Source organism: Anser anser (genome assembly GCF_964211835.1).
Source record: "Anser anser genome assembly, chromosome: 14".
In the NCBI taxonomy this organism is placed as follows: Eukaryota; Metazoa; Chordata; class Aves; order Anseriformes; family Anatidae; genus Anser; species Anser anser.
The window spans coordinates 12,370,197-12,390,000 of NC_139735.1; the positions used below are offsets into that span (position 1 = coordinate 12,370,197).

Genomic DNA, 19,804 nt, shown 5'->3' on the forward strand with positions numbered 1-19,804 from the left:
GGTGTCAGTGTTGGCTACAGCAAAGGGTGTTGCTGTCATTGAAAGAACCAGGAGAAAAGGGCTGACAGGAGCCTCATGGAATTCCACAAGGAGAGGTGCAAAGTCCTTCTCTTGGGGAGGAACAATCCCGTGTTCCAGAAGAGCAGCCTTCTGTAAAAGGCCTAGGGGTCCTGTGGAGACAAGTTGAACTTGATCCAAAAGCATGGCCTTGCCATAAAGAAGGCTAACAATGTCTAAGGTTGCACCAGCAGAATACTGTGAGCTGGTCAAGGGAGTATCTTGAGGAGGTCAAGGGAAGTCTTCCTTCCCCTCTGTTCACAGATGGTGAGGCCAAACCCTATGTAGCATTTTAGAGCTGGAAGGGATCTAGCTCATGACACTTACCCTTGTTTCCTGCAGAGTCAATGTCCACTCGTAACTTGCCTTGCATATGACCCTCTAACGTTAACAAAAGGTAATTTTTTTCTCCCCTCAAAATAAAAATAAAGAAATAAATGAAATGAAAGAAACTAAAGTCTCTGTCCTTCAGGGAATTATATGTTTAAGCTCTTATATTGTCTTTTCTGAAGTTTTTCATGAACTGGGGTTGCTCTTTGCGAAATACTGGCAATAAAATGATGCTGTTGTGAAGAAAGTTTTTGTAGTAATGTTCTTTGCAGGAAAGCTCTGTAAATAATCCTTTTCTTTTTTTTTCTACAACTGGGAATTACTTATTTATTTTTGGGGGGGTTCTTTAATTGAGGTATTGTTATGGGTGCATGTGTCCCCTACCTGGATGTGTGGCCGCTACTGCCTGGAAGATGAGAGTAGGTACTGGGGATTTGCTGGAAGGTTTCCTGTGGGCCTTGTGAGCACTGAGCGTAAGAAATGGCTGAGCAGCTGGGCCCAGAAGAGTGGTGATCAGTGGCACAAAGTCCATATGAATCCCCGAAAATATTGGTGTATGCCGTGGGTCAACAGTATTTGCATTCCTGTTTAACATCCTTAAAAATAACCTCGATGATGGGACAGTGTACCCCCTGAAAGTCAGCAGGTGCTGTAAAACAGGTGTGGGGGCGGGGTAGGGAAGTGTTGGCTACAGCAGATGGTGTTGCTGTCATTGAAAGGACCTGGAGAACCTGGAGAAATGGGTTGTCAGGACCCTCACGGAATACCTCAAGGAGAGGTGCAAAGTCCTTTAGTGAGCAGGAACAATCCCATGTTCCAGGAAAACAGCCTGGTGGAAAAGGCGTTGAGGGTCCCATTGGACACCAAGTTAAACCTGAGCCAGCAGCATGCCCTTGCCATAAAGAAGGCTAATGATGTCTCAGGTTGCATCAGCAGAGTATCGTGAGCAGATCAATGGAGTATCTTGTGCTGGTCAGGGGAAGTCATCCTTCCACTCTGACCACCACCGGTAATGCCAGACTCTGACGAGGGTTTTAGAGCTGGAAGGGATCTAGCTAATGACACTTAGGTTTTTTTGTTTGTTTGTTTGGTTGGTTGGTTTTTTTTTTCCTGGAGAGTAAATTTGCACTTGTAATTGGCCTCGCAAACGACCTTCTGAGAAGTCAGATGTATGGTTTTCTTCACCGTTCGAAAATAAATAAATTTTAAAAAATACAATAAAAAGAAAGAAACTGAAGTCTATGTCTTTCAGGCAATGATATGTTTCATCTCGGACAGTATCTTTTCTGAAGTGCTTCATTAGTAGGGCTTGGCTCTTTAAATTAGCTCGTTAAGTTCTTTGTGTCGTTAAATTCTATGACTCCTTAAATTCTATATCCTGCTTGTTAGGGAGCACTGTGGACCCCACCATGTCCTTTTTCCGGAATGTAACACAAGGGTGAGATTGGGTAAAGATCATTCTCATGGCAAAGCAGCTTGGCCATCCTTCCTTAAAAGCAAAGACAGTCAAGCTAATGTAATGCACTTTAGCCATGTCCCCATGCCAGCAGGGAAAGGACGGTGTGAGTCCTGTGTGTCAATGCAACACGAGTGCTGCTCTCTTTCTTAGCTGGGTCCTCGATCTCCCTGTCTGAGATGCGTTGCCCAGTGTGTATTTGTGATGTGTGTTCCTCCAGCTTGGCCAGCAAGAGAGGTGCTTGGACTGAGTGCTGTTACCTCAATGAGTCAGAAATAAGGTGCACAGCTAGAGATCCCTGTGGTTTAGAAAAGGATGGTTGGCTGTCTCTTGGGGATTGCCTCAAAGCTCTAGAAGCATTCACGACGCTGGGATTGACAGTAAATATAACGCACTGTGAACTTTTGTTTCCCTGGATTCTAAGGTAAATGAACGACGACTCTTTCCCTAGACAAATGTAAATACAGTCTCCCAGTTTTATCCCATTATTTTTCTTCCAATTTCCTGTAGGTTCTCCATGACACAAGAGTGCAGTCCTGACATGATTTTTCGAGGTTTTAATTCCATGATTTTAGAAAGCACTCATTCTCCTTTTCCCTTTTCCCTTTTCCTGTATGAGCTGTGTTGGAGAATTGTGTTACCTATTCCCCTGAAGAAGGACTGCCACCACAGGAAGAAGAACAGGTGAACACGTTGTTGGAACGACGGTGGTATGGCACTGAACAATTGGAAAAGCTCACACTGCTTTGCGCTGCAGTCGTAAGCCGCATGACCGCCAAGCAGGACACGCTTTCCTGTAAAGGTGACATGGAAAGAGCACCCGAGTGCAATTCCTGCCACAATAAAAAGGCTGCTGCTGTTGGGAGAGTCCTTGTAGCGATGTTGTTTGCAGGCAAGCTCTGTGAGCACGCCGGCGTTTGGCAAGGGCTGAGAGACGGCGGCCAGGAGCGCGTCCCGTCCCGGAGCAGTCCCGCCGCGGGCCGCAGGGTGGTGCTCCTGGCCAAGGCGGCGGCGAGCGGCTGCGAGCCGGGAGGAGCCGAGCCCAGTACAACGCGGAGCAGCGCAGCCGGGAGGCGGCGGCGAGCGGTCCTCCGCGCCGAACAGCGCAGCAGCCGCTGGCGGTCCCGGACGGCCGCGCTGCGGGCCGCCAGCCGGCCTCGGCGAGAGGGAGAGAGGGAGGCCGCGAGGGAGGGCGCCCGCCCGCCCCGCCGCGCTGCTGCCGGGCGCCGCTTCCCGCGGAGGACTGCGGCAGACGGAGGGTGTCCGCCGCCCCGCCATGGCGTCTGCAAGGCAAGTGCTTTGTCTGTGTGCTTTGCTGTGCGTGCCGCGCGTTCGCTGCGAGCCCATCCGCTACTCCGTAGCCGAGGAGGGGGAGAGCGGCTCCGTGGTGGCCAACGTGGCGGAGGACGCGGGGCTGACCCCGGCGCAGCTCTCGGCTCGCCGGGCACGCATTGCCTCACCGGCCGGCCGGCAACACTTTCGCTTAGAGCGCGCCACCGGCCGCCTCGTCCTGGCGGAGCGGCTCGATCGCGAGGAGATGTGCGGCCGCTCGCTTACCTGCACGCTCGCCTTCGAGCTCCTGCTCGAAAACCCGCTGCAGTTCTTTCGGGTCGAGGTGGCCGTGGAGGACGTCAACGACCACTCGCCGGTCTTTCCCGAGGAACGAGTCACTTTTCAGATCCCTGAAACCAGCGACCCAGGCTCACGTTTCCCCGTGGAGGCAGCTCAGGACCTGGACGTTGGCAGCAACAGCATCCAAACTTACAGCATCGCTCCCGAGAACGAGTACTTCAGTGTCTCCTCTGAGAGTCATGTTGAGGGTAACAAGTATATAGAATTGGTATTGGAAAATCCTCTAGACAGAGAGGCACATTCGGAGTTGCTTTTCAGTCTCATTGCTACAGATGGTGGCTCTCCACCTAGGAGCGGGACCACCCAAATACACATCGTGGTTCTAGATGTAAATGATAATGCTCCTACCTTCACACAGAAGCTTTACATTGGTCGGGTTTTGGAAAATGCCCCAATGGGCTCTGTGGTTCTCAGTGTCGTGGCTACCGATCCAGATGTGGGACTGAATGGTGACATCTCCTACAGGTTCAGCCAATCGGTGGGTGAGAGCCACTTGCCATTCACCATTGACAGTATGAGTGGTGAAATCCGAGTCACAAAGATCCTGGATTTCGAAGATGCACAGAAATATGAGATCAGTGTGCGCGCAACTGATGGTGGGGGCCTCTCAGGCATGTGCAATGTGATGGTGGAGGTGGTGGATGTGAACGACAATGCACCGGAGCTGGTGGTCAGTTTCTTCAGCAGTCCCCTCCCTGAGAACGCAGAGCCTGGAACAGTGGTCGCCCTCTTTGCTGTGAGAGACCGGGATTCTGGTGTGAATGGGGAGATCACCTGTGCCCTTGAAGACCAGCTCTCCTTCTCCCTGAGGCCAGCCTATAAGAATTACTATGAGCTGGTGACCGTGAGCACATTGGACCGGGAGGAGACAGCTCAGTACCTTCTAGTCATCTTAGCGGCAGATGCAGGGTCTCCTTCGCTCACCAATACCCAGACCTTCACAGTGGACATCTCTGATGTCAATGACAATGCCCCTGTCTTCAACCAGACATCATACACTATGTATGTGCGAGAGAACAATACCCCTGCAGTGCTTGTTGGGGCTGTCAGTGCAGTGGACTCAGACGCAGGACCCAATGCCAAGGTGATGTATTCCCTGGGACCTGTATACGCTGCAGAGCGGGACCCCTGCTCCTGCATCTCTGTGAACTCAGAGAACGGACATGTGTTTGTGCTGCGTCCACTGGACTATGAGCAGGTGAGGCAGCTTGAGGTGCTGGTGAGTGCCACCGATGCGGGGTCCCCTCCCCTCAGCACCAACGTCACCGTCCGCCTCCTCGTGGTGGACGAGAACGACAATGCCCCACTGGTGTTGCACCCTGCTCAGGACAGCAGCCCGCCATCCAGTGAGGTGGTGCCAGCCTCGTCCGAGGTGGGGGACCTGGTCACCAAAGTGGTGGCCGTTGATGCCGACTCTGGTCAGAACTCATGGCTTTCCTTCCACCTTCTAAGGGCCACAGACCCTGGGCTGTTTGCTGTGGGTACCCAAAATGGGGAGGTACGGCTGAGGAGGCCAGTGACAGAGAGGGATGCCATGAAGCAGAAGCTTGAAGTGCTGGTGCGTGACAATGGGAGGCCACCACTGTCAGCCACTGCAGCACTGAGTGTACTCCTCCTCAACGGCCTCTCACAGGAACACCTGCCACAGCAGGAGGTGGCCGTGCAGGATGAAGACAGCTCCCTGACAATCTATTTAATCATTTCACTGGTCTTTGTCTCCCTCCTGTTCCTCACATCTGTCACAGCCTTTGTTGCTTGCAAGGTGTGCAAGAGAAAGGAGCTGAAAGGAGGGCACGTGCTGTATAGCACAGGCAACTTGCAGAGCAGTCTGGCTGATGGGGCTGCTGCTGGGACCCTGCCCCACACCTATTGCTACGAGATCAACCTCACCACGGGCTCGGGCAACAGCGAGTTCAAGTTCCTGAGGCCCATCCTCCCCAACCTGCCACCACAGCACTCTGGCACAGGCAGGGGTTTTGATGACACAGAGGATTTCCCACCAGTCCCTAACTCCATGGGGGATGCAGCCCTGGACATCTCTGGTCCACCATCTGTTGGACACTTTAATGGGCTTCCCTTTAACTAAGTCTGAGTCCACGCAGTGAAAGGCTTCATGCCTTGGAGCTGAAAGGGATCTGGCTTATGATATTCAGTCTTGTTTCCTGGAGATTAAATCTGCATTTGTAATTGACTTTACAACTGACCCTCTAACACTAAGTCAGATATATGTTTTTCTTCACCCTTCCAAAAAGATTAAAAATAAGAAAAATATAAGAAAACTATGGCCTTTCTCCTCATGCAATGATATGATTCAGATCTGAGTTCTTCAAAGTGCTTCATGAGTAAGGTTTGATGGAGACTCCCTGGCTAAGTGCTTGTCATTAGGAAAAACCTTGACAATCACCCTGTCTTATTGTGTGCTGAAACACAGTGGTTGAGTTTGGGCAGATGAGAGTGCAGTATAGCCCTTTTCCCTTGTCTGCAAGGTAAGAAAGGCATTAGCCCTGTGTTTCACTGCGATGCAAGTGCTCCTCTCTTTCTTTGCTGAGTCCTGGATCTCTCTGTGAGCCATGTGAGCACCAAGTGTTTTTGCACTGTGTGGTCTTCCACCTTGGTTGGCATGAACCGTGTTTTATACAGAGTTCCACCGTCTCATCCTCTCCAGGACACAGCAAAAATGTGCAGAGCCAGACTTTGCAGTGGTCCATCTGCTTGGGATTGACTCAAAACTATAGCAGCACTAAAGATTCCGGCACAGACTCTAAGTATACAGAGCTTTGACCATGATAGTTGTGTTTGGGTGTATAGCAAGGCATCTTGACGCATTGCCTCATAGGACCTTTGTCTACAAGGCAGAACAAAGATAGACTTTGAAAAGGAATATCCTTTTTTGTATCATTGTTTTCATTCTTGCTTACCGCAGTTCCTCAATTGCAGTGAAGTGCTATCATGGTATGGTTCTCCACATTTTTGTTAGAATGCTTAAATTTTCCTTTTTTCCCTTTCTCCTTTGGCTGCCTATTTAAACATTGTCTTACCAATTCCCCTTAAGAAGGACTGACACCCAATTTATAGCAATGGGTTGTTGGAAGGAAGGTGATATGGGAGTGGATACGTAAATACCATCATGTTCTGTTGTGCTGCATTATACACTGTATCATTTTTATGCTGGTATACCCTTGTATGTAAAAGTGAAATGAAATAAATGAAATGAAATGAAATGAAATGAAATGAAATGAAATGAGATGAGATGAGATGAGATGAGATGAGATGAGATGAAATGAAATGAAATGAAATGAAATGAAATGAAATGAAATGAAATGAAATGAAATGAAATGAAATGAAATGAAATGAAATGAAATGAATGCCTGAGTGCCATTCTGGCAATAAAAAGGATGCTGTTGTGGAGAGAGTCTTTATAGTAGTGTTCTTTGCAGGAAAGCTCTGTAAAGGATCCAGGGTTTCTCTAAAGTCTGGGTACTTTTTTATGTATTATATATATTTGTACTTGGTTCCTTGATGGAGGTATTTTTTTGAGGGCATGTGTCCTCTACCTGGAGAAGTGACCTCTAGTGCTTGAAGGAAAAGGGTGGGTACCAGGGATTTGCTAGAAGGCCTCTTGTGGGTCTTGTGAGCACTGAACATAAGTGGCTGAACAGCTGGGCCCAGAAGAGTGGTGGTCAATGGCACAAAGTCCTGTTGGATGCCAGGAAGTCTTGTCATACCCCATTGATCAATACTGAATGCATTGTTTAATGTGTGTGGGATTTGCTGCTCCACCTGGATCCATACAAGTCCACAGGTTTGGATGAGATTTGTCTCAGGGTGCTCAGAGAGCTGACTGACATCATCATGGGACTTCTCTCAATTATTTTTCAATGTTCTTGGGAATCTGGAGAGGTCCCAGTTGACTGGAAGATGGCAAATGTTGTACCAGTTTTCAAGAAGGGCAAGAAAGAAGAACCTGGAAACTACAGGCCTGTTAGTCTCACGTCAGCACCTGGTAAAATTATCCTGGGAGTTATTGAATCACACCTGGGGGACAATGTTGTCATTGGTCCCAGACAACATGGGTTCATGAGGGGTAGGTCCTGTTTAACAAATTTGATTTCCTTTTATTATAAGATCACCCATCTAGTTGATCAAGGGAAACCAGCTGATGTAATCTTTCTGGATTTCCGTAAAGCTTTTGACACAGTTTCCCTTAGGATCCTACTGGACAAAATGTCCAGCATACAGCTAGACAAAAACATCATATGATGGGTGAATACTTATCTGATGGGTAGAGCTCAAAGGGTTATGGTAAATGGGGCTGCATCAGGCCAGTGGCCGGTCACCAGTGGGGTCCCCCAGGGCTCCATTTTAGGGCCAGTTCTCTTCAGTGTTTTAATAAACAATTTGGATGGAGGACTAGAAGGTGTTTTGAGCAAATTTGCTGATGTTACTAAACTGGGAGGAGTTGTTGACTCTGTTGAGCGTGGAAAGGGCTTACAGAGAGATCTGGACACATTGGAGAGCTGGGCAATCACCAACCACACGGAGTTTAACTAGAGCAAGTGCTGGATCTTGCGTCTGGGAAGGGGCAACCCTGTCTATGCGTACAGGCTGGGTGACGAGACACTGGAGAGCAGCCCTGCAGAGAGGGATCAGGGGTTCTGGTTGATAGCAAGCTGAATATGAGCCAGCAGTGTGCCCTGGCAGCCAGGAGGGCCAACCGTATCGTGGGATGCATGAAGCATGGCATTGCTTGTTGGTCAAGGAAAGTGATTGTCCCGTACTACTCTGTGTTGGTGTGGCCTCACCTTGAGTACTATGTGCAGTTCTGGGCACTGCATTCCAAAAAGCATGTGAAACTATTGGAGAGTGTCCAGAGAAGGGCTACTAAGATGGTGAAGGGCCTAGAGGAGAAGAGGTACGAAGAGCGGTTGAGGTCACTTGGCCTGTTCAGCCTGGAACAGTGGAGGCTGAGGGGAGACCTCATTGCGGTCTACAGCTTCCTCACGAGGGGGAGTGAAGGGGCAGGCGCTGATCTATTCTCTTTAGTGACCAGTGATAGGATCCAAGGGAATGGTGTCAAGCTGTGGCAGGGGAGGTTCAGGCTGGATATCAGGAAGAGGTGCTTCAGGGAGGGTTGTTGTGTGCTGGAACATTCTCCCCAGGGATGTAGTGATGGCATCAAACCAGTTGGAGTTTAAGAAGCATTTGGGCTGTGCTCTTAGTCACATGGTCTGAAATTTTGTTTAGACCTGTGTGGAGCCAGGAGTTGGACTCGATGATCCATATGGGTTTCTTCCCCGTTGGGATATTCTATGATTCTGTGATGAACGTCCTTATAAATAATCTTGATGATGGGACAGAGTGTACCCCCTGTAAGTTGTCAGGTTCTGTAAAACGGGAGTGGGGGTGAGGTAGAGAAGTGTTGACTACAGCAGAAGGTGTTGCTGTCATCAAAAGGACCAGGAGAACCTGGAGAAATGGGCTGACAGGACCCTCATGGAATTCCACAAGGAGAGGTGCAAAGTCCTTCGCTTGGGGAGGAACAATCCCATGTTCCAGGAAAGCAGCCTGGTGCAAAAGGCTGTGGGGTTCCCAGTGGACACCAAGTTGAACCTGAGCCAGCAGCATGCCCTTGCCATAAAGAAGGCTAATGCTGGTTGAATCAGCAGAGTATCTTGAACAGGTCAAGGGAATATCTTGAGCAGTCCAAGGGAAGTTGTACTTCCCCTCTGTTCACCACTGGTAAGGCCAGGCCCTGTCTAGTGTTTTAGAGCTGGAAGGGATCTAGCTCACAACCCTTACCCTTGTTTCCTGGAGACTAAATCTGCATTTGTAATTGGCCTTGCAAATACCCCTCTAAAAATGTCAGATATATGTTTTCCTCCACCCAAAATAATTTCCTCCACACACAAAATAATTAAATAAATAAATTGAAAGAAAGTAAAATCTCCATCCTTCACGGAATGATGTTTCAGCTCAGGTGGGGTCTTTCCTGAAGTGAGTAGAATTTGGCTCTTCAAATTGGCTCGTTAAGTTCTTTGTCTCGTTAAATTCTTTGGCTCCTTAAATTCTTTGTCCTGCTTGTAATTGGCCTCGCAAATGACCCTCTAATAGGAAGTCAGACGTATGTTTTTCTTCACTCCTCAAAGGAAAAATACAATAAAACAAATAAAATAAAAAACAAGAAACTAAAGTTTCTTTCCTTCAGGCAGTTTGTTTCATCTCGGACAGTATCTTTTCTGAAGTGCTTCATAAGTAAGGTTTGGCTCTTTATATTGGCTTGTTAAGTTCTCTGTCTTGTTAAATTCTTTGGCTCCTTAATTACTTTGTCCTGCTTGTTAGGGAGCACCGTGGACCCTACCCTGTCTTTTCTGGGATGTAACACAAGGGTGAGATTGGGCAGACAAAGATCATTCTCACGCCAATTCCGCTTGACCATCCTGCCTGAAAAGCAAAGCAAGTCATGCTCATGTAATGCACTTTAGCCATGTCCCCATGCCAGCAGGGAAAGGATGGTGTGAGTCCTGTGTTTCAATGCAACACAAGTGCTGATCTCTTTCTTAGTTGGGTCCTCGATCTCCCTGTCTGAGATGGATGGGCCCAGTGTGCATTTGTGATGTGTGTTCCTCCAGCTTGGCCAGCAAGAGAGGTGCTTAGACTGAGTACTATCATCTCCAGGGACAGAAATAACGTGTACAACTAGAGATCCCTGTAGTTTAGAAAAGGAGGGTTGGGTGTATCCTGGCGATTGCCTCAAAACTGTAGAACCACTCACGATGCATGGATCGACGGTAACTATAAAGCACTGTGAACTTCTGTTTGCCTGGATTCTAAGGTAAATGAATGACGACTCTGTCCCTAGACAAACTTAAATACGTCCACCAGTTTTATCCCATCATTTTCCTTCAAACCTCCTGTAGATTTTCCATAAGACTAGGGTGCAGTCATGACATGATTTTTCATGGTTTTAATTCCATGGTTTTAGAAAGCTCTCCTCTTTTTTCCCTTTCTCTTTTCCTGTATGAGCTGTGTTGGAGCATTGTGTTACCTATTCCCCTGCAGAAGGACTGTCACCACAGGAAGAAGAACAGGTGAACAGGTTGTTGGAACGACGATGGTATGGCACTGAACAATTGGAAAAGCTCACACTGCTTTACGCAGCAGTCGTAAGCAGAATCACCGCCAAGCAGGACACGCTTTCCTGTAAAGGTGACATGGAAAGAACACCCGAGCGCGATTCCTGCCACAAAAAGGTAGCTGCTGTTGGGAGAGTCCTTGTAGCGATGTTGATTGCAGGCAAGCTCTGTGAGCACGCCGGCGTTTGGCAAGGGCTGAGAGACGGCGGCCAGGAGCGCGTCCCGTCCCGGAGCAGTCCCGCCGCGGGCCGCAGGGTGGTGCTCCTGGCCAAGGCGGCGGCGAGCGGCTGCGAGCCGGGAGGAGCCGAGCCCAGTACAACGCGGAGCAGCGCAGCCGGGAGGCGGCGGCGAGCGGTCCTCCGCGCCGAACAGCGCAGCAGCCGCTGGCGGTCCCGGACGGCCGCGCTGCGGGCCGCCAGCCGGCCTCGGCGAGAGGGAGAGAGGGAGGCCGCGAGGGAGGGCGCCCGCCCGCCCCGCCGCGCTGCTGCCGGGCGCCGCTTCCCGCGGAGGACTGCGGCAGACGGAGGGTGTCCGCCGCCCCGCCATGGCGTCTGCAAGGCAAGTGCTTTGTCTGTGTGCTTTGCTGTGCGTGCCGCGCGTTCGCTGCGAGCCCATCCGCTACTCCGTAGCCGAGGAGGGGGAGAGCGGCTCCGTGGTGGCCAACGTGGCGGAGGACGCGGGGCTGACCCCGGCGCAGCTCTCGGCTCGCCGGGCACGCATTGCCTCACCGGCCGGCCGGCAACACTTTCGCTTAGAGCGCGCCACCGGCCGCCTCGTCCTGGCGGAGCGGCTCGATCGCGAGGAGCTGTGCGGCCGCTCGCTTACCTGCACGCTCGCCTTCGAGCTCCTGCTCGAAAACCCGCTGCAGTTCTTTCGGGTCGAGGTGGCCGTGGAGGACGTCAACGACCACTCGCCGGTCTTTCCCGAGGAACGAGTCACTTTTCAGATCCTGGAAACGAGTGAACCTGGCTCACATTTTCCTGTGGAAGCGGCTCAGGACCTGGACGTTGGCAGCAACAGCATCCAAACTTACAGCATCGCTCCCGAGAATGAGTACTTCAGTGTCGCTCCTCGGATTAAAGGTGACAGTGACATCTATGTCGAACTTGTACTGGATAAGCCTCTAGACAGAGAGGAGCAGCCAGAGTTGCTTTTCAGTCTCATTGCTACAGACGGTGGCTCTTCACCTAGGAGCGGGACCACCCAAATCCACATTGTAGTTCTGGATGTAAATGACAATGCTCCCATCTTTACTCAGGACATGTATCTTGGTCAAGTTTTGGAAAATGCCCCAATGGGTTCTGTGATTCTCAGAATTATAGCCACTGATCCAGACATGGGACATAATGGTGACATCTCCTACGGGTTCACCCAAGCAATCAGTGTGAGCCACTTGCCTTTCACAATCGATGCCATTAGTGGTGAAATTCGTGTCACAAAACCCCTGGATTTTGAGGTCACACAGAAATATGAGATCCGAGTGCGAGCGACGGATGGTGGGGGCCTCTCAGCACTCTGCAAGGTGTTGGTGGAGGTGGTGGATGTGAACGACAATGCACCAGAGCTTATGATCAGTTCCTTCAGCAGCCCCCTCCCGGAGAATGCAGAGACTGGGACAGTGGTTGCCCTCTTTGCTGTCAGGGACCGGGATTCTGGTGTGAATGGGGAGATCACCTGTGCCCTTGAAGACCAGCTCTCCTTCTCCCTGAGGCCAGCCTATAAGAATTACTATGAGCTGGTGACTGTGAGCACATTGGACCGGGAGCAGACAGCTCAGTACCTTCTGGTCATCACAGCGGCAGATTCAGGTTCTCCTCCTCTCACCACCACCCAGACCTTCACGGTGGACATCTCCGATGTCAATGACAATGCCCCTGTCTTCAACCAGACATCATACACCATGTATGTGCGAGAGAACAATATCCCTGCAGTGCTTGTTGGGGCTGTCAGTGCAGTGGACTCAGACGCAGGACCCAATGCCAAGGTGATCTATTCCCTGAGGCCTGTGCACCCCACAGAGCGGGACCCCTGCTCCTGCATCTCTGTGAACTCAGAGAACGGGCATGTGTTTGTGCTGCGTTCACTGGACTATGAGCAGGTGAGGCAGCTTGAGGTGCTGGTGAGTGCCACCGATGCGGGGTCCCCTCCCCTCAGCACCAATGTCACCGTCCGCCTCCTTGTTGTGGACGAGAACGACAATGCCCCACTGGTGTTGTACCCCACACAGGACAGCAGCCTGCCATCCAGTGAGCTGGTGTCAGCTTTGGCTGAGGTGGGGGACCTGGTCACCAAAGTGGTGGCTATTGATGTCGACTCTGGTCAGAACTCATGGCTTTCCTTCCACCTGCTAAGGGCCACAGACCCTGGGCTGTTTACTGTGGGTACCCAAAATGGGGAGGTACGGCTGAGGAGGCCAGTGACAGAGAGGGATGCCATGAAGCAGAAGCTTGAAGTGCTGGTGCGTGACAATGGGAGGCCACCACTGTCGGCCACTGCAGCACTGAGTGTACTCCTCCTCAACGGCCTCTCACAGGAACACCTGCCACAGCAGGAGGTGGCCGTGCAGGATGAAGACAGCTCCCTGACAATCTATTTAATCATTTCACTGGTCTTTGTCTCCGTCCTCTTCCTCACATCTGTCGCAGCCTTTGTTGCTTGCAAGGTGTGCAAGAGAAAGGAGCTGAAAGGAGGGCATGTGCTGTATAGCACAGGCAACTTGCAGAGCAGTCTGGCTGATGGGGCTGCTGCTGGGACCCTGCCTCACACCTATTGCTATGAGATCAACCTCACCACGGGCTCGGGCAACAGCGAGTTCAAGTTCCTGAAACCCATCCTCCCCAGCCTGCTGCCAGAGCACTCTGGCACAGGCAGGGGTGTTGACGACACAGAGCATTTCCGACCTGTGCGTAGCTCTATGGGGGATGCAGCCCTGGACAGCCCTGGGACAGAATCCGTGGGACAGTTCAATGGGTTTTCCTTTGACTAGCTGCAAGTCCACCCAGCCAAAGGCTTCATGCCTTGGAGCTGGAAGGGATCTGGCTTATGAAACACAGCCTTGTTTCCTGGAAATAAATCTGATCTTATAATTGGCTGCACGAATAACCATCTAACACTAATTCAGATGTATGTTTTTCTTCACCCCTCTAAAAATATTAGAAATAAAAAAAAAATAAAAAAGAAAACTAAGGCCTTTCTCCTTCAGGCAATGATGTGTTTCAGCTCTGATACTGGCTTTTCAAAACTGCTCCATGAGTAAGGTTTGATCCAGGCTCCTTGGCTAAGTGCTTGTCATTAGAAAAGACCTCAGAACTCACCCCGTTTTATTCTGTGCTGAAACACAATGTTGTGGTTGGGCAGATGACAGTGCAGTATAGCCCTCCTCCCTTGTCTGTGGGGAAGAAAGGTGTTAGCCCTGTGTTTCACTGTGATGCAAGTGCTACTCTCTTTCTTTGCTGAGTCCCAGATCTGTCTGTGTGAGATATGTCATCACCATGTGCTTTTGCACTGCATTGTCTTCCACCTTGGTTGGCAAAAACCATGTTTTTTATTGAGTTTTGCCATCTCATCTTCTCCAGGGCATAGTGAAAACATGCAGAGCCAGACTTTGCAGTTGTCCATCTGCTTGGGATTGACTCAAAACTATAGCAGCACTAAAATTCCACCATAGACTCTAATTATACAGAATTTTGACTTTGATCATTGTGTTTGGGTGGATAGCAGGGCATCTTGACACATTGCCTCAGAGAGAGACCTTTGTCTACAGGTAGAAGCAAGATAGATTTTAAAAGTAGAATCCAATTTGGTGTTGTTGTTTTCATTCCTGCTTGCTGGGATTCCCCAATGAGAGTCGACAGCTATCATGGTATGGTTTTCCAGATTTTTGTTAGAATGCTTAAATTTTCCTTTTTTTCCCTTTCTCATCTGACTGTGTGTTTAAACATTGTCTTACCAATTCCCCTTAAGAAGGACTGACACTCAACCTATAACAATGGGTTGTTGGAAAGAAGGTGTTATTGGACTGGATATTTAAACACCCTCATGTTCTGTTGTGTTGCATTATACAATGTATCATTTTTAATCCAGGATACCCTTGTCTGTAAATGTGAAATCAAATGAGTGTCCGTGTGCCATTCTGGCAATAGAAAGGATGCTGTTGTGGATAGAGTCTTCGTAGTAATGTTCTTTCCAGGAAATCTCTGTAAAGGATCCAGGCTTTTTTCCAATTCTAGGTTCTTTTTTTTTTTTAATTTTGTTCCTTGATTGAGGTATTGTTTTGCAGTCACATGTCCTCTACCTGGAGACGTGGCCACTAGTGTCTGAAGGAAAAGAGTAGGCACTGGGGAATTGCTGGCAGGCCTCTTGTGGGCTTTGTGAGCACTGAGCATAAGAAGTGGAAGAGCAGCTGGGCTCAGAAGTGTGGTGATCAGTGGCACAAAATCCTGTTGGATGCCAGGAACTATTGTTGTATCCCATGTGTCAATACTGGTTGCAGTTCTGTTTATCCTCTTCATACATGATTTGGTTAACAGGGCAGAGCATACCTTGTGTGTGTTATCAGATGAGATAAAACTTCACCAAGGAGAACTACAAAGTCCTACATATGTTATTTAACAACCCCAGGCACCAGGACATGCTGGGTGTTACCATGCTGGAAAGACAATTTGCAGAAAAGGGCCTCCGGGTCCTGTTGCACAACAGGTTGGACTTGACCAATGAGCCCACACTGCAAAGAAGGCTAAGAGTGTTCTTTGTTGGATTAGGCAAAGTATTGCCAAGAGTTTAAGGGGGGTGATCCATCCAACCCATTAACTCAACTCTGGTTTGGCCATACTTATAGTAGCGTGTGCAGATCAGAGAGACATGAACATACTGGAAAGACCCGAGCATATAGCCACAAAGATGCTGAAGGGACTGGTGCATCTCTGCTATGAGGAAAGGCTGAAAGAGCTAGGGCTGTTCAGATGGGAGAAAGGAAGGATCAGGGGTACTTGTCTATATATACAAATACCTGAAAGGAGGGTGAGAGGAAGACAGAGCCAGGCTCATTTCAGTGGTGCCCAATACCAGGACAAGAGGAAATAGACACACACACTGGAACAGAAGAAGTTCCCTCTGAACATCAGGAAACACTTCTTTACTGTGCAGGAGTCTGAGCATCAGCATAGGTTGCCCAGAGGTGTTATGGAGTCTCCATCCTTACAGATCTTCCAAAGCTGTCTGGACTTGGTCCTTGGCAACCTGTTCTAGGTGGCCCTGCTGGAGCAGGGATTGGACCAAATGACCTCTAGAGATTCCCTGACATGCTCAACTGTTCTGGAATTCTGGGATGCTGAGCATATGACTGTGACACAGCTCTGTTACTTGCTGGACAAAGAAAAGTGGCCTTTCCACTAGCTGGGACCCTGAGTGTGCAAAGGCCTCTGGAAAGCAGTGATGTTCAGGGCTGTGACCTTTCTGACTTTCTCAACAGCTCCAGAGATGAATGGCAATGGTAAGGCCTTTGAGCACAAAGCATTTGTGCAAAGTAGGAGTGTCAATTGACAGATGGCTCAAAGTCATTGTGTATCTTCCTCTGGTGACATTTCTGGGGAGCACCAGGAGCTGGGCATTTGGTAGGAAAAACTACCCTTGGTGGGAGGCTTTGCTCTCAAGAACTGCAGCAGATTAAGGCTGGCCCTTCTGCAAGGGTCCCAATAAAGAGTTATGTGCCAAAGACAGGTTTTGTGATTCTGACAACGAGACCATTGTCCACTAAGGAGTGACCAAACATGTGTAAAGGTAATCTGAGCAGATGAAGGCCTGTGTTGTGCTGCATAATTCCCTTGGTCGCAGGATAAACTTTTCCAGCTCCTTGTAAAAGCAGAGCCTGCAGGCACTACCTGCTCTGTACTTGTCACATCTGCACTGAAAAAGTATACTGTTCATCTAACACTATAGCAAGAACATTTTGGTAGAAATGATGAATAGAGTTGCTTTCTTGCAGAAAACCCTAAAATAGCCTGAATGACCAATGAGGGGACACTCACAATCTCCTACAGATGGGGTTTGCATGGTACATGGCATGTAGCTGGAACCCATTTGGAAGGTGTGCCACTCAGGGTTCCCAGCCTCTAAAGGGAGATGAGATTACTCATACTCATCTCTTCTTATCATCTTCACTCTATTCACTTGAATCGTGATTGACACCTCACAGAGTCTTAGTGTCTTTCTTACTGGCATTGCAATGAACCAGCACCTCCTGCTGTAAAACTGCTGATTCTCAGTTGTTCTAAGCCAAACATCAGCATGTCTGAGGCAGTTCAGAAGGTCTTCTGATAGCTTAAATGCTATAACAGTGAAGATCGTTGCCTAGGGGGCCCTAAGAGGTGCCATTTAGGAAGCAATGCACTGGGTAGGACTTGTCAGAAGGAGAGGCAGAAGGCAAAGGCCAGGTTCTGGTACCTCAGCGCAGTCTCCACCCACAATCAGTCCTACAGACCGCTGCCTCGTTTAAACAGTGTGTTCTGGGGTGCAGTAACTCGTTTCTGTTGTGGAAACAAGGAATTGTGGCTGACGGGGTGGGACGACAGTACACACAAAAAGCATTTTCCTCCTCTAACTGGCCATGTTTTTTATACAAGCTTCTCTGCCCAGGTCCTTGTTGCCGTTAAGTACAGATATTGCCAGGCACTTCGATCTCCCCGGGAGGTCTTCGGTCCTCCGAGTTGGTTTCATGGCGATTAGGGTGAGACATGCTATCGTGATGGCACAGCTGTTCAGTGTGTGTCAGGCCTTATTTCATGAGCAGCAGGCGAGTAGCAGCAGACCTGCCACGCGAGCAAACACAGGACACTGAAGAGGCCCAAGACTGCAGTTGTGCGAGGCTGCGACTGTCGCTGTTGGTTAAGGCTGGGCTACTAGGTCCAAGGCAAAAGGGGCACGGGGTCAGTGAGCCCGGACAGGCTGTTCGGGACGAGGCTCAGCGGAAGGAACGCGGAGAACGCGAGGACGGCTCTTGGCTTGAAAGGGAGAGTGACCGGTCTGGGAAATGACGTCGAGAGAAGGGTGCTGAGGCCGGAGGCAGCGAGCGCTGCTGTGCTGCATGTTGGTGGCGGTGTGGGAGGCGGCGTGGGGGCAGCTGCGCTACTCGATGCCCGAGGAGCTGCCCAAGGGCTCTTTCGTGGGCGACGTGGCCAAGGACCTGGCGCTGCAGCTGGCGGCGCTCCGCGACCGCGGCGCCTGCATCATGGACTGAGGTAGGACACGATATTTCACTCTGCATGCCAACACCAGCCACCTGGTGACGGCGGAGAGGCTAGATAGAGAGCAGCTGTGCCGGCTGGTGGAGTGATGTGTGCTGCACTGTGAGGTGATCGTGGAGGGCAAGATGAAGGTCTACGACATTGAAGTAGAAATCACAGATATTAACGATAATGCGCCAAGCTTCGGATATGCAGATATGGAACTGAGAATGAGCGTGACGACAGCGCCGGGGTCGTGGTTTTCCCTGGCCGATTCTCACGACTCGGACATGGGAGTGAATTCCTTGCAGAGCTACGAGCTGAGCGGCGACGAGCACTTCTCGCTGTCCGTGCAGGCAGGAGCCAACGGTGAGAAGCGTCCTGAGCTGGTGCTGGCCAAGGTGCTGGACCGGGAGGAGGCAGCATTTCACGAGCTGGTGCTGATGGCGAGCGACGGCGGCGAGTCGGTGCGGACGGGCACTGCGCGCATCCACGTGTCTGTGCTGGACGCCAACGACAACGCGCCCGTGTTCAGCCAGGCGGTGTACGCGGTGCGCGTGCCCAAGGACGTGCCCATGGGCTCCACGCTCCTTACCCTCACGGCCACCGACGCTGACAAGGGACTCAACGCGAACATGCAATTCTCTTTGAAGAAAATAACTGATGAAGCCTCAAAGATATTCCACCTGCATCCCGAGTCGGGATCGATCAGGTTGGTGAGGAGTCTGGACTTCGAGGAAAACGACACCTAGGAATTCAGCGTGCAAGCACGGGATAGCAGGGAGCTTTTAGACACAGCTACAGTCACGATCTCGGTGACCGACGTGAACGACAACTCGCCCGAGCTGACTGTGTCGTCGGCGCTGAGCGAGATCTCCGAGGACGCGCCGTCGGGGACGGTGGTGGCCCTGCTGCAAGTGCAGGACCGGGACTCGGGCGCCAACGGCGAGGTGCGGTGCTCGCTGGTCGGGGACGTGCCGTTCCGCCTGCGAAGCTCGGTGGGCAGCTACTACAGCGTGGTGACGGCGCGGGAGCTGGACCGGGAGGAGGTGTCGGAGTACAACGTGACGGTGCGGGCGGCGGACGGCGGGTCGCCGTCGCTGCAGAGCAGCGCGGTGCTGGCGCTGCGCGTGCTGGACGTGAACGACAACGCGCCGGTGTTCGCGGAGGCGCGCTACAGCGCCCGTCTGGCCGAGAACAACGCCGAGGGCGCGCTGGTGCTGACGGTGCGCGCGTGGGACGCGCACTGGGGGCAGAACGCGCGCGTGCGGTACCGGCTGGCGGAGGGGCGTGTGCGGGGCGCGCCGCTCTCGTCCTACGTGTCGGTGCAGGCGGAGACGGGCGCGCTGTACGCGCTGCGCTCGTTCGACTACGAGGAGGTGCGCGAGGTGGGGCTGTGGGTGCGGGCGGAGGACGGCGGCGCGCCGGCGCTGAGCAGCAACGTGTCGGTGCGGCTGCTGATCGTGGACGAGAACGACAACGCGCCGCAGGTGCTGTACCCGCCGGCGGCGGCGGCGGCGGCGGCTCCGGGCGCGGGCTGGACGGGCGTGGAGCTGGCGCCGCGCTCGGCGGAGCCCGGCGCGCTGGTGGCCAAGGTGGTGGCGGTGGACGCGGACGCGGGGCAGAACGCGTGGCTGTCCTACGAGCTGGCCAAGGCGACGGAGCCGGGGCTCTTCCGCGTGGGGCTGCACAGCGGCGAGGTGCGCACGGCGCGCTCGCCGCTGGCCCGCGACGCGCCCAGGCACAGCCTGGTGGTGGTGGTGAAGGACCAGGGCCGGCCGGCGCTGTCGGCCACGGCCACGCTGACGGTGGTGCTGGCCGAGAGCGTGGCCGAGCTGCTCTCGGAGCTGGGCAGCGCGGCGGCGCCGGCCGAGCCCGCCGGCAGCCTGACGCGCTGGCTGGTGCTGGCCGTGGCGGCCGTGTCCTGCCTCTTCCTCGCCTTCCTGCTGCTGCCGCCGGCCAGCGGCGCCTTGCGC

At 51.7% G+C, this 19,804-nt stretch overlaps 2 protein-coding genes and 1 pseudogene across 3 annotated transcripts in view; all 3 read left to right on the top strand.

Moving 5' to 3' along the window:
• Positions 1-2,974: 2,974 nt before the first annotated feature.
• LOC310881530 (protocadherin beta-15-like) lies at positions 2,975-5,566 on the top strand. The gene has a single exon (XM_083798970.1). It carries the CDS (start codon positions 3,120-3,122, stop codon positions 5,559-5,561), a length of 2,442 nt encoding a protein of 813 aa, XP_083655096.1. The 5' UTR covers positions 2,975-3,119; the 3' UTR covers positions 5,562-5,566.
• A 5,380-nt stretch (positions 5,567-10,946) lies between these two features.
• LOC310881531 (protocadherin beta-4-like) lies at positions 10,947-13,758 on the top strand. Its single transcript, XM_083798971.1, has one exon. It carries the CDS (start codon positions 11,153-11,155, stop codon positions 13,592-13,594), a length of 2,442 nt encoding a protein of 813 aa, XP_083655097.1. The 5' UTR covers positions 10,947-11,152; the 3' UTR covers positions 13,595-13,758.
• Positions 13,759-16,086: 2,328 nt separating this feature from the next.
• LOC310881651 (protocadherin gamma-A2-like) overlaps positions 16,087-19,804 on the top strand; it is a 5,684-nt pseudogene continuing 1,966 nt past the window's right edge. Inside the window, exons 1-2 of the transcript in view lie at positions 16,087-16,099; positions 17,661-19,804. The exon at positions 17,661-19,804 is cut by the window's right edge and continues 1,966 nt beyond it. The product of the transcript in view is annotated as a protocadherin gamma-A2-like (transcript). The remainder of the gene's footprint in view (positions 16,100-17,660) is intronic.